The sequence below is a fragment of the Mercenaria mercenaria genome, chromosome 9, assembly GCF_021730395.1.
Source record: "Mercenaria mercenaria strain notata chromosome 9, MADL_Memer_1, whole genome shotgun sequence".
NCBI lineage: Eukaryota > Metazoa > Mollusca > Bivalvia > Venerida > Veneridae > Mercenaria > Mercenaria mercenaria.
This window is the reverse complement of record NC_069369.1, coordinates 27,857,118-27,872,124: the sequence shown is the minus strand read 5'-3', so window position 1 is coordinate 27,872,124 and position 15,007 is coordinate 27,857,118. Positions and strand designations below refer to the sequence as shown.

The 15,007-nt window shown below is 36.4% G+C and overlaps 1 protein-coding gene across 2 annotated transcripts in view; it reads left to right on the top strand.

Moving 5' to 3' along the window:
- The window catches only part of LOC123546789 (zinc finger protein Xfin-like), a 44,891-nt gene that overhangs the window by 15,620 nt on the left and 14,264 nt on the right, over positions 1–15,007 (top strand). For both annotated transcript variants that reach the window (XM_045333349.2, XM_045333348.2), the window contains exons 2-4: positions 1,587–5,292; positions 10,395–10,556; positions 13,914–14,112. In XM_045333349.2, the coding sequence (XP_045189284.2) occupies positions 1,701–5,292; positions 10,395–10,556; positions 13,914–14,112 (3,953 nt within the window). In that variant the 5' untranslated portion in view covers positions 1,587–1,700. The remainder of the gene's footprint in view (positions 1–1,586; positions 5,293–10,394; positions 10,557–13,913; positions 14,113–15,007) is intronic.

The following is a 15,007-nucleotide window of genomic DNA, read 5'->3' as shown; positions in this document are numbered from 1 at the left end:
CGCAACCATCGCGGCCAGCGTTGGCAGAACGTAGTGTTCAGTGACGAGTCGCGTTTCAACTTGTGGAACGCCGACGGACGTATCCGTGTCTATAGACGACGCCATGAACGCTACGCAAACAATTGCGTTTTGGAGCACAATGGTTACGGTGGAGGTGGAGTAATGGTGTGGGCAGCAATCAACCATAGGTTTAAGTCCCAACTCGTCGTTTGCCAAGGTAATCTCACAGCCAGGCGTTACATCGACCAGATATTACGTCATGTAGTTGTCCCTTTATTCCGTCAACGTCAAGGATTAGTCTATCAGCACGACAACGCGCGACCTCACGTTGCACGCATCATCAGGGACTTTCTACAGGCTAGAAACATTAATGTTTTACCTTGGCAGGCGTGTTCACCGGACTGCAATCCGATTGAACACGCGTGGGATTATCTCGGACGGCGGTTACCCCAACGTCAACCCCAGCCAGAAAACATACCGGAACTGGTAGCAGCGTTGCACCAGGAGTGGGCCAGAATCCCACGGTATCTGTTACGCAACTGATGCGGCTCTGTGAGGCGTCACCTTGCTGCTGTGGTTGCTAGCAGAGGTGGCCACACGCGCTACTGATTTTTCTAATGCAATTTCTCCGACCGGGCTATTAAAATTCAAGATTTAAGCTTAATGCGACAATGAAATGATTTCTTATTGACCATAAATTCTTGTAAAGCATCTAATTTGCGAATGGAATTGTTCTTTTCTAATTTTGAATCACGGTTAATGAAAAATTGTATACCGAGTTTGAATGAGGCGTTTCTTTATCTAGTCAGTGTATAATCAAATGTGCAAAACTTCCTCAAAGTATATATTATGCAAAAATATTTTGGCATCATGTGTCTACAAATGATTATTAAACTTGTGTTTTTAAATGTCAGTTACACCTAAAACATTCACTTTACAGAAAAGTTTTAAAACTTTGGCAACTTATTTCTTTGTTTAATTTATTTCTTTATAAACCGTGTCACATTTCCATTTTTGTTTGACTGTCGACATCTACGTGATTAAGGTTTGAATTCAAGCTAGGATTTGTTTACAGGTAAATTTTGCTTTCTTAGGCAAACAGAAAATGATTAATTAAATTTATTCATTACACTATTCCAAAACGAGGACACACTAGGCGTCAAGTAACATTAATTTTAGTACATGTGAACTTATAAAAAAAACATGAGAAAGTGATAATTTCAATTGACTTAATGGATACTTTGTATTATTTGATAAAAATGGCTGATTAATGGATACTTTGTATCATTTGATATAAAAGGCTGACATTGTTGCTGTTGTTATCATTTTGTAAGAATAAACCTGATTGAGCTTTGATCAAACTTACAAGACTTAAGTGGAATCTACTTACTAAGGTGATGTTCAAGTGAGTGGGTTTTTCTTGTCATTTTCATGGAAAGAAACAATTTACAATGATATCACAAGAACACTGTTAGACACATTACAGCATGCAAACACTAGCATCAGAATTCATGTGTTTGTATCAGCAGAATTTTGAAAAATCTGCTTATGGTATTATAACGTTATAATTTCGTCTTCTTTTTTAGATCATGGTTTAAGATTAAAGAATTCAAGACTGATATATGAAGGTGGACCAAAACGCACATAAAACCCACATTGAAAGAACCCTAGATGAGAAGATTTTAATCTAAATTACCAAAATGTGTCTTCAAGCAAAAAGGAAGAAGTACATGTATATGAGCATGTGTTCATGCTGCCATGCTGTTTCTAAGTACTCTTCAGCAGTAAAAACACATTTAGTACATGAACATGCACAGCATCCTGTCAAAAAGGGGCTAAAAGTGGTAATTCCAGTGAGGATAGACAGAAGATATGAAAGGCATATTGGAATGTCACTTGACAAAAAGAGATCATTAAAAGATCTTAAACGTGGAAGTCAGAAGCCTGCATATTTACCTCAGAAAGAGAAAAATATAGAGACTGAAAAGGACAAAAACATTTCCAAATCTTCTCACAAAAGAAATCTGATTCAAGAAAATTCTATCTTATGCACATTTTGTAAGAAAAAGTTTGATAATCTAATGAGCTATATTGTGCATTTATCAACAGAGGATCACAGAAATATGAAAATATGTTTCAAATGCACCCATTGTGATAGTCTGTGTCAAAACCTAGGTGAACTTGTAAATCATAACAAGAAACATAACACAGAAAATTTAAGTGTTTCCCAGTTGGATTGTTTTGATTCGGGTGACAGTGATATTATTACAGATGTTTGCAATCTGCCATGTCCATACTGTTTTACTTCATTTCAAGAAATTGAACAGATTTATAAACATGTAGGAGATGTGCACTGCGGCCAGATAGACGTTATGAAGATAAAAACTGAGGAAGAAGACGAAGCAGAAAACCAAGGACAGAAATGTGTGATAGCAGTTTTCAAATGTAAATACTGTAATGAATCTTTTCATGCCCTAAACGATATCATACAACATGTATCGGAGAAACATAACATGACCGAAAGACAAACAAGAAAAAGGACCTTGCCAAAATGGCTTCAAGAGTACGAGGAAGATGAGAGAAGCCAAATTAAAAAGATAAGAAATGATTTAAATAGCAGGAAGAGTCGCAGCAGAAACAATTCCCCAAAGAAAAAAGTCGTTCAAAACCTTCCTGTGGATTTATCTCCTATAGTTGTTCTGGAAAACATTGAATTTGATGTAGATGGTGGATCGTCTGGAAACAGAAATGTAACTGTGCAAAGTGCCCTTGAATTTTCTAACAAAACAGTGCAAGATAGCAATTTTTCTTCCTTTAGTCATAATCAAAATGCAGACAAAAATGAAGGTCAAAGAAAAGAAGCAAGTGAATTGGATCATGATTATTTTATAAAAGATGGAATGTCCAGACAAGCAGGTGAAAAATTGCAAGACCCACTTGACCAGAACAAAAGTTTAACAATAACTGATTATAATGAAGAATCACTTATAACAGAAGATATAGATGAACACATGGACTGTAATTCTGATAGTGGTTATAGACCTGAAGACAAAAGCAATTCTGGAATGAAACAAAGAAGAGTTCCAGAACCAGAAATATTCAAATGCCCATACTGTGAAAGTAAACAGTATCCGTGGTTAAAATCACTCAATCGACATATTAAGGTTAAGCATCCAGATGATGAACTGTTAAAGATTAAAGACTTTAACAAAAGAAAATCAGACCAGAATTTTTCAGGTTTGTCTTATGATGACTACAGACCAGAAGATGAAAACAATTCTTATTTGGGAAAGAATGGAAGTCAGGAAGGAGAGTTGTTCAAATGCCCATACTGTGAAGGTAAAGAATATCCACGAATGAAATCACTCAATCGACATATAAGAGAAAAACATCCGGGTTGTGATACAATAACGGCTAAGGACAAGGCAAAAATATATGAACAAAACCAATATAAAAGTCCAGCAACAGATTACCAAAAGGAAGAAACCATAATGAACGAGACTGATGACCCAATGGACGAAACATTAACGACAGAAACTGATAACCAGATGAAAGAAACTCTTTTGACAGAAGCTATTGATGAACATTTGGAAGGTGACTCTGATGATGATTATAAACCAGAAGAAGAAAGTAATTCTGAACTTTCTGATTCAGAAGAGAAGACATCTCCCAGGCTCAAAATGTTTAAATGTGAACACTGTGAGGGTAAAGAATATACCCAAAGGAAAACCCTAGTTAGACACATAAAACTAAAGCATCCAGGTATTATGCAGGTGAATACTAAGGAGGAGAAAAAGTATTATACAAAAAGAAAAGATAATGAATTGTGTTTTAGGTATAAATGTCCATTTTGTGCGTTTTCTTTACACCACAGAGAGTATGTTTTCAGTCATATAGAGAGAGCTCATTCTGAAGTTCTGCACTTCACACTAGGTGATATTGTAAAAGAGCCAGTTACAACAAAGAAAAGTGAAATAAATAGGGAATGCTTCCATTGCCCACATTGTGACTTTATTAGTAGATGGAAGGCAGATTTGAAGTCTCATTGTATTTACCATCATCCTGGTGAAAATCTTCCAAATAACATACCTTGTATATTACCAGGTAATTGGGTCGATAGGTATTCTCTTTCTGCTAAGTTGTTATGTCCACTTTGTCAGGCTGTTACTGAAGGAAAGGAAAATTTACAAAAGCATCTCAGGGAACACGTGTCAGGCAAGGGTATGAACATTTCATTCCATACTTCTTTGCCTGAACCCGACACAATGGGAAAACAGCCATTTAAAAAACTGACATGTTTCCTTTGTCCATATTGTGATTGTGTTTTCAAGCGTAAAGATAGCTACCACTTTCACCTGAACACTCATGAAGAACGAATGAAAGAGCGAAGTGAGTCCCCATCAATAAAATGTGTTGTGATCAAACAAGAGTCAGCATTACCATTTAGTAATAAAACCACAAGGTCTGAACATGCTAAGCATACTAATGAAGAAAATGGGAATGTTACAAATGACCCTGCTAGAAAGACACATGAGCAGACAAAAAGTGCTCAGGGAAAAGAAAATGCAGAATTCGAAACTGGAAAAGTTTTATCAACTGATATTAAAATCAGAGGCAAAGAAAATTATTTGAACCTAAAACATAATGAGATTAAGGTTGACACAAATGTGAATATTTCTCATGATAAGTCAAAACTAGTTGCTGGTACATACATTTGTCCAGTATGTGATCACTTTAAAACATTTTCCAAAGAGATTGCAGTCAGACATGTTGAAGATAATCATAAAAGCAAAATATCAGAGATTGATATTATGTATATTGTGCCATTTATTTTTCTAGAGGGAAATAAAACAGATATGACTGTTAATAAAAATACAACATTCAGCTTTGGATGTAGATCTTGTACTTTTTCATCAGTTATTATTACTGATGCTGTGAAACACAGTAAAAAACATAGAATTGACATAGGAAAAGACATTGAATATGGGATGGAAAATTCAAACCTGGAAATCATTCAATCTAACATGGAATATGGGATTGAATTTTCAAATCAGGAAGATGTTCAGGATACAGATACAGTAGAACCAAAGCTTAATCCATTGTTTGATATTGTTTCATGTCCAAGTACAGAATATGGAAATAGTGATGCATTATATAAATGTTGGTCATGTGATCCCTACTATTTGTTTAAGACGAGGAAGGGCTACAGGAAACACATGATAACTCAACATGAAGATGCCATTCTATGTGAAGTCGGGGAAGCTATGAATCAGATTCTAGAGCTAATGGAAGGTATGTTAATTATATATGGAAGCAGATGCTGGAGCTCATGGAATGTATGTAAATTATATTAGAAAGTAGATGCTGGAGGTAATGGAAGGTATGTAAATTATGTTAGAAAGCAGATGCTGGAGCTCATGGAATATAATTATGTCAATTATATTAGAAAGTATATGCTGGAGCTCATAGAATATATGTAAATATGTTGGAAAGCAGATGCTGGAGCTCATGGAAGGTATGTAAATTATGTTAGGAAGCAGATGCTGGAGCTCATGGAATGTATGTAAATTATGTTAGAAAGCAGATGCTGGAGCTCATGGAATGCATGTAAATTATGTTAGAAAGCAGATGCTGGAGCTCATGGAATATATGTAAATTATGTTAGAAAGCAGATGCTGGAGCTCATGGAATATATGTAATTTATGTCAGAAAGCAGATGCTGGAACTCATGGAAGGTATGTAAATTATGTCAGGAAGCAGATGCGGGTGCTCATGGAAGGTATGTAAATTATGTCAGAAAGCAGATGCTGGAACTCATGGAAGGTATGTAAATTATGTCAGAAAGCAGATGCTGGAGCTCATGGAAGGTATGTAAATTATGTCAGGAAGCAGATGCTGGAGCTCATGGAAGGTATGTAAATTATTTAAGAAAGCAGATGCTGGAGCTCATGGAAGGTATGTAAATTATGTCAGAAAGCAGATGCTGGAGCTCATGGAAGGTATGTAAATTATGCCAGGAAGCAGATGCTGGAGCTCATGGAAGGTATGTAAATTATGTCAGAAAGCAGATGCTGGAGCTTATGGTAGGTATGTAAATTATGTCAGAAAGCAGATGCATGAGCTCATGGAAAGTATGTAAATTATCAGAAAGCAGATGCTGGAGCTCATGGAAGGTATGTAAATTATGCCAGGAAGCAGATGCTGGTGCTCATGGAAGGTATGTAAATAATGTTAGGAAGCAGATGCTAGAGTTAATGGAAGGTATGTAAATTATGTAAGGAAGCAGATGCTGGAGCTAATGGAAGGTATGTAAATTATGTTAAAAAGCAGATGATGAGTTAATGGAATTTATGTAAATTATGTTAGGAAGCAGATGCTGGAGCGAATGGAAGCAATGTGAATTATAAATGTTAGAAATCAATGGCAGAGCTTTTCATCAGGAAATTGGGAAGAGGCCTTAGCCTTTCACATTGGGAAATTTATGTGCGATAAGGCGTAAAAAAAATTGTTTCCGGTATCCCGACCTACCCTAAATTTTTGGCCCGACCCTAAATGTTGTTATGGCCTTGGAGAATATTTTTTTCAACTTTTTAACAAAAAGATGCAAAACTGCACTTTTTATGCTTTAAACATGGCCAGTGATGTTAGAAATCAACTTACTGATGCTCTAAAGGCGTAACCCCCTTATTTGTAATCATTTTTTTGACAAAAAAAAAATTTCTGAAAAGTCTCCCTTAATAAAAAAATTTTCCGACCTACCTACCCTATTTTTTATGCCCCCGAAGGGAGGCATATAGTTTTTGAACCGTCTGTCGGTCTGTCCGCAATTTTCGTGTCTGGTCTATATCTTTGTCATCGATGGATGGATTTTCAAGTAGTTTGGCATGAATGTGTACCACAGTAAGACGACGTGTCACGCGCAAGACCCAGGTCCGTAGCTCAAAGGTCAAGGTCACACTTAGACATTAAAGGATAGTGCATTGATGGGCGTGTCCGGTTCATATCTTTGTCATCGATGGATGGATTTTCAAATAACTTGGCATGAATGTGTACCACAGTAAGACGACATGTCGTGCGCAAAACCCAGGTCCGTAGCTCAAAGGTCAAGGTCACACTTAGACGTTAAAGGATAGTGCATTGATGGGCGTGTCGGGTCCATATCTTTGTCATCAATGGATGGATTTTCAAATAACTTGGCTTGAATGTGTACCACAGTAAGACGACGTGTCGTGCGCAAGACCCAGGTCCGTAGCTCAAAGGTCAAGGTCACACTTAGACGTTAAAAGATAGTGCATTGATGGGCATGTCCGGTCCATATCTTTGTCATCCATGGATGGATTTTCAAATAACTTGGCACAAATGTGTACCACAGTAAGACGATGTGTAGCACGCAAGACCCAGGTCCGTAGCTCAAAGGTCAAGGTCACACTTAAATGTTAAAGGTCATTTTTCATGATAGTGCATTGATGGGCGTGTCCGGTCCATATCTTTGTCATTCATGCATGGATTTTAAAATAACTACGCATGAATGTGTGACACGGTAAGACGACATGTTGAGCGTAAGACCCAGTTCCATAGGTCAAAGGTCCTAAACTCTAACATTGGCTATAACTATATATTCATTCAAAGTGCCATCTGGGGCATGTGTCATCCTATGGGGACAGCTCTTGTTTTTAGCATGTTACGGGAAACAAAGAATTTTTTTTTAGGCTTCTTGTTCATTTTGGGAAAAATTATTAACCGGAAGTAAACATCGAAAGACGAAGCAAATTTATCTCCCCTGAAACTTGGATTAAAATCCAGGCCATGGAACATAATGTATTAAACTGTAAGACAAAAAATCGATACCAGACAAACGCTTCCTCTGGAAATACTAAAATGTAAACAAAATCTTAACCATCTGTTGCATGATTTGGGGAAATTTTACCTTGCATTAATTTTGGGAAATATCTCTGTCACAGTTGGGAAAAAATAGTATATATTGGGATTGGGAAGAGGCCTTTTATAGGCCTCTGTTATATAAGGCTGAAAAGCCCTGAATGGACCTTAGTAGCTGGGGTCACATTTTCTACTTGATCATCATTATTTTTTATCATGTTTGTCTCAAAAAAAAAAAAAACATAGGTCAGTTTTAAAACTGAGTTGCCTAATGTCTGGAGCTAGGTACTTAGGTCATGGAAAACTTTTGATAACAATTTAGAGGCCACATTGTCTAATAATTGATCTTCATAAAATGTTTAGGTCAAGCGCAAAACTGGGGAATCTGAGATCTTAAATTTGCTATGTCAGATCACCTGGTTTACAATTACATACACTCTAGAGAACACATTTTGTTATTTTATATGTTCACAAAACTTTGCTAGAATGTATACAAGGTCACTAGGTCAAACCATAGAAAAATCTTGTTTACATTCTAGAGGCCACATTTTCTGCTTGATCATCATAAATCTTTTTTTCAGAATGTTTGTTGCCATTAAATCTACTATATAAAGTTGAAAAGTGAGATGCCTGAAATCAAAATTTAGGTCATTAGGTTAAATCATTGAAAAAGTATACTAAGTTTGTTCAAATTATGCCAGTTTGTTGAAAACATAACTGCCAACATGAATGGTTACTTATGCATGTATATGTAATAACAGTATACAGTATTTCGTGCATGAAATAGATACTTTAATAAAATAATCTTCTTGTCAGAAAACACTGGCCTAATTTCAAAATAATTTCACATGTTTGACCCTCTACCAAAATAGTTCACTCAGGTGACCTATCTAGGGCCATCATGACCCCCTTGGTGAATGCTTTGGTCAAGGTGTAGGTCACCTTATTAAGAACAGAAAAAAATTTCTTGCAATATATAATCTTCACTAAGGAATGAGACATGTTGACCTTTTTACATAACTTTTAGTCAAAGTCGCCCCATGTGGTTCTGGGACGATCTGTGTATGAAAAGAATTGGAACCACTGCCTTACCCTTGCATGATCGTAAGAGGCGACTAATAGGGTCTTAACACTTGGTTTTGCAGTAACTCTGTGATTCCAGCAGGTATGCAAATTTTGATTCCATACCTCTTGTTTTTATTTCGATGTAAATGAGATGTGGAACCAAAATTTGTAGTCCTGTTTGGCGCCATATAACCTATACTGTGTTGGTGCGCCGTAAAACCCAAATAAATAAATAAATCATAATAACGCTTTTTAGCTCACCTGTCACGTAGTGACAAGGCGAGCTTTTGTGATCACCCTTTGTCCGTCTGTTCACAATTTCTTGTGGACATGATAGAGACAACATTTTGCAACCGATCTTAAACAAACTTGCAAACAACTTGTACTGGCGTAATATCTTGGTTCCTCTGGAAAACTGGCCAGATCCTGTCATTGGTTCCAGAGTTATGGTCCCTTAAAGGGCCAAAATTTGCTATTTTGGCTTCTGAACACAATGGAGACCACATTTTGCAATAGATTTTAATCAAACTTACACACAACTTATATTGGCATAACATCTCGAATCCTATCAAAAACTGGCAAGATTCCTTCATGGGTTCCAGAGTTATGGCCCATTAAAGAGCCAATATTTGCTATTTTGGTTTTGCAGCCATATAGAAACTTCATTTATGGTTTGATTTGATACAAAGTTGCAAAATATCTTTAACAATAATACATCTTGGATTCCAAGATGAATCCATCAGATCCAATCATAGGTTCCAGAGTTATTGCCCCTGATTGATTCCTGAATGAGCCAAAATTTATTAATTTTGATCTTGTGAACACAATAGAAGTGACATTTTACATTTCATTTAAACCACACTTGCACACAAATTAAGTCGCAATAAGATATTTGAAAACCGGCTAGATTGCTTCATGGGTTCAGGGGCAGAATTTTCTATTCTTGCCCTTTCAGCCGTATAGAAATTTCATTTATGCTTTGATTTGATACATCCTGCACAGAATTCATATCCCTAGGCCAAGATTTAAACTGGGTCATGTGGGTTCAAACACTAGCTCACCAGGTCAAATCAAAGGGAAAGCTTTATGATCCTATCCTCATGAAATTAAGTCAGAATGTTCATCTTGATGATTCCTAGGCCAAGTTCGAAACTTAGTCACGTGGGTGAAAAACGAGGTCACCTGCTCAAATCAAAGGAAAAGCTTGTTAACACTATAGAGGCCACATTTATGAGTCATTGACCCTATCTTCATGAAACTTTTTAGAATGTTTATCTTGATGATTCCAAGGCCACTGTTAACAGATGAGTGATATAGGGTCATCATAATTTCAGTTAGCAGTTATTAAATTCTATAAGTGAACTGTTTTAGCTAAATAACTTAAGTCAGGAATTTTCCCTCATAGTCATTTCATCCAGTTTGCTTGTTATGTTCTGTTTATATGATTTCAGATAAAGAAAGTAAGAGATATTTATGCCTAATGTGTAGTGAAACAATGGAAAGTGAACAAGATCTGGTAGACCACTTCAAGGCTAGATATCCAGATAAAGTCAGTGAGCTGATTGGTCAGTTGAATAATAAGCCAAATATGAAAAATAAGCAAAATTTGACAGGTTTGTACTTTCTTGCCTCCTCAGAAATGTGTGCTTGTCAGTCTTGTCTGTTGACCTAAATCATTAAAGACATTAATTTGTAAACATTACACCCAAGCGCAAAACCTTGTGTAAAACTTTTGTGTCTTTATACTTATCCGACTGTAAAGACTTTATAGCTAAAGAACAGGCTTTGTGCCACAGCATTGGCATATTTATTTTGTGAAATGTGAAGCAAAAACCCACTTACCTGTCAAAAATATGTCTGCAAAGTGTATTTTCTGCCATTTTTAGCTCGACTATTCGAAGAATAGTCTAGCTATTCTACTCACCCTGGCGTCGGCGTCGGCGTCGGCGTCACACCTTGGTTAAGTTTTTGCATGCAAGTACATACAGCCATCAATTAAAGGCCTATAGCTTTGAAACTTATTTTTTCTTTTTCTAGGTCAATTACCAACCTCTCTGGGACAAGTTCCATAACTCTGACATGTATTTTGAGCAAATTATGCCCCCTTTTGGACTTAGAAAATTTTGGTTAAAGTTTTACATGCAAGTAACTATCTCCAAAACTAATGCAGATATTGTTTTGAAACTTCACATGTGTCTTCGGGGTTATAAAACTAGTTGATAGCAGCAAGTCCCATAACTCTGACTTTCATTTTGGCCAAATTATGCCCCTTTTTGGACTTAGAAAATTCTGGTTAAAGTTTTGCGTGCAAGTACATACAGCTATTTCTAAAAGGCATATAGATTTGAAACTTATTTTTTCTTTTTCTAGATCAATTACCAACCTCACTGGGTCAAGTCCCATAACTCTGACATGTATTTTGGGCAAATTATGCCCCCTTTTGGACTTTGAAAATTTTGGTTAAAGTTTTACATGCAAGTTACTATCTCCAAAACTAATGCAGATATTGAATTGAAACTTCACATGTGCTTCGGGGCTATAAATCTAGTTGATAGCAGCAAGTCCCATAACTGACTTCATTTTGGTCAAATTATTCCCCTTTTGGACTTAAAAATCTGTTAATTTTAAACCGTTTTTAAGGGTAATTATTTTTCTCTTCATTCCAACCTCACTGGGTCAAGTCCCATAACTCTGACATGTATTTTGGGCAAATTATGCCCCCTTTTGGACTTTGAAAATTCTGGTTAAAGTTTTACATGCAAGTTTCTATCTCTAAAACTAATGCAGATATTGAATTGAAACTTCACATGTGCCTTCGGGGCTATAAAACTAGTTGATAGCAGCAAGTCCCATAACTGATATGCATTTTGGTCAAATTATTCCCCCTTTTGAACTTAAAACTCTTTTGATATTTAACCTTTTTGGGTAATATTTTCCTCATTCTGGGACAATTTTTCGAATAGTCGAGCTTGGCTGTCTTACGGACAGCTCTTGTTGTTACAGCTATACATTCTGCTCACTTAATCCTTACAGCATACCACCATACGTCCTCCCCCCTGATGAGTGGTGGGGGCATATAAATTTGGTCTTGTCTGTCCGTTTGAAGTTCGTGACACGCCTAGCTCAAAAAGTATTTGATATAAATTGATGAAACCTTGCTGAGTCTTTATCATGATTTGAACTTGTGCACTTCCTATTTTACGTCTGGCTCCGCTCCCTATTTTTAGAGTTATGTCCCCAGGAATAGTAAAAAAAGCACATTTTCACCTTGTGACACGCCTAGCTCAAAAAGTATTTGATATATTAAATAGATGAGACCTTCCATAAGTCTTAATCATGATATGAACTTGCGCACCTCCTATTTTTTCATCTGGCTCCGCCCCCTATTTCCAGAGTTATTGCCCCTGAAATAGTCAAAAATACACATTTTCACCTTGTAACGCGCCTAGCTCAAAAAGTGTTTAATATAAATAGATTAAACCTTGCATTAGTCTTTATCATGATATGAACTTGCACACCTCCTATTTTTCATCTGGCTCCACCCCCTATTTCCAGAGTTGTGGCCCCTGAAATAGTCAAAAATGCACATTTTCACCTTGTGACATGCCTAGCTCAAAAAGTAATTTCAAATAAATTGATAAAACCTTGCATGAGTCTTTGTCATGATATCAACTTGTGAATCTCCTATTTTTCGTCTGCCTTCGACCTATTTTCAGAGTGATTGCCCCTGAAATAGTCAAAAATGCACATTTTCACTGGCTCAAAAAGTATTTGATATAAATTGATGAAAACTTCCATGAGTTTATATCATGATATGCACACCTCTTATTTTTTGGCTGGCTCCACCCCGTATTTTTAAAGTTATGGCCCGTGAAATAGTCAAAAAAGCACATTTTCACCTAATAATGTGCCTAGCTCAAAAAGTATTTGATGTAAATTCATAAAACCTTGCATGAGTCTTTATTATTATGTGACCTCGCACGCTTGGCATTCTTCTTGAGAATCTTAGTGCTTATTACAGAGTTATGACCCTTGAAATAGCCAAAATAGTGGATATTTTGTTTGTAATGCTCATAGCTCAAAAAGTATATGGCCTAGAGTAATGAATCCTTAAATTTATAAAATGTTTACTGAGGCTTTACCCCCTTGAGACTTCAAACATTTGAATTATTGCCCCTTATTTGTGACAAATGTACCAGTGTGGGCACACACTGTGTCCTAAAGACACATTCTAGTTTCTGTATAACTTTTAAAAGCACATATTTTCGCTGTGTCAAAATTTTGTGAATTTTAAAGTTTGAGTATGGTATGTTCGCGATGTTTAATATTCGCGTAATTGTAAAAACTGTATCATGCTTGAATTTAAATTATACTAATGGGGAATATTTATGCGAGGATTAATTTTCACAAGATGTAGGGCTTCATGAATATAGCGAAAATTAAACCCTTGTGAAAATTTCTGCTTTTACAGTATTATTATGCTATGGGAAATTAAAAAATTTTCTCTGAAACTGTCGGCCTGATTTCAAAATAATTCCACACAGGTATCCTGGCTGATTCTAGACAAAATCCTATAATTCCACACAGGTATCGTAGCTCATTTCCTTGCCTGACCCTCTACCAAAACTGTTCAAGCTAGTTGTGAAACTTAGGTGAGTGGTCTAGGGCCATCATGGTACTCATGTTTTGGACAAAGGTCAAGATGACATTCACAGTTATATACCCATTTGTCTTTTAACAGACCATCATGGGTGGGGGTGGGGGGGGGGGGGGCATATGTGTTTTACAAAATCTCTTGTTCACTAATGTTTGGGAAAGTGTTACTATTTTTACATATAGCCCTTAATGTCTCACAAGGTTATCAAATTATGGCAAGTGTTCTGCAATAGGTATCATACAGAAAACTTATAGCCTTTGCAAAAATATCTGAATTTTACACTAACTAGCTATCTCATTTTGTTTTTTAACAGCTGAGAGTGAGTGTGAGATATGCGACGCAGGTTTCAGTGATGATTTCGCATTGAGGAGGCATCTTCTGCTGCATCTTAACAAGTTCAAGATCCACTGCCCAACATGTGGCATACTTTTTCATACGAAAGAAGAGGTGGCCACACATATTGCTGGAGTACATTCAAAATCTACTGAAATGTGTAATATTTGTGGAAAATTGTAAGTTGAGTAACATTAAGTTATCGATCAGGCATTTTAGATGAACTTTGTAAAATTTAAAGAGAGCTTGCCTAATTGTCACAGCCAAGGTAACATTGTAGCTGGTCTGCTTTGCTCAATATGGAGAGCACAGGTCCTCAGACTGCGAGTTCAATGTCCGAGAGGGGCATAATTATTTTCTCCATGACAGTTTGACTAAAGACATTTTGCCTTGTATCATTCCTCCCCACATGCAAAGAACTGTTATTACTGGAACAGTTCAGGAACACAGGTTATCTGCACACCATTGCAAACTGAAATGCTATTGAAAATGGCACTTATAATGTCCTTAAAACAGCAAGGAATGTAACTTTGCCAATATCCACATTGATGGTTTCATTTCACTTCTTTTTTTTTTAGCTCAGCAAATCTTTCAAGATAAAATAATGGTATGGATGGATGGTTTGTCAGCCATTATCATCAAACTTTTTCTTAAAAAATCTCATGCTGGACACAGTTGATTCTGTCTTGTGACCAGTGTAAATCATAATAATCTACACTGTTCACCATTAGGTCAGTATCTTTTTGGTATGCACCCCTTTCAGCAGTAAATGGTACTGTCCAAATTGAAAGACAGACAAGTTCATTGTAGAAATTTAGCAGGGCAAGGGTTAAAAACTTCTCATGGATCAGTTGAAAGATGGTTACTGATCTTAAAAGTATCACTGTTGTGTGGACCTCTCTGAAGTGTTTAGTATATTCCACTTTGCTGCATAAGAAGCTGCCATAGGTTAAAAATTTCTTTACCATTCTTTTACCATTTTACTATGTAATTATATCAGGTATATTGTAGAGTTATATTCCTTTTGTCTGTCCAGAGTAATATCTAAGGCATGGTTCCCTGTTTTTCAATAAA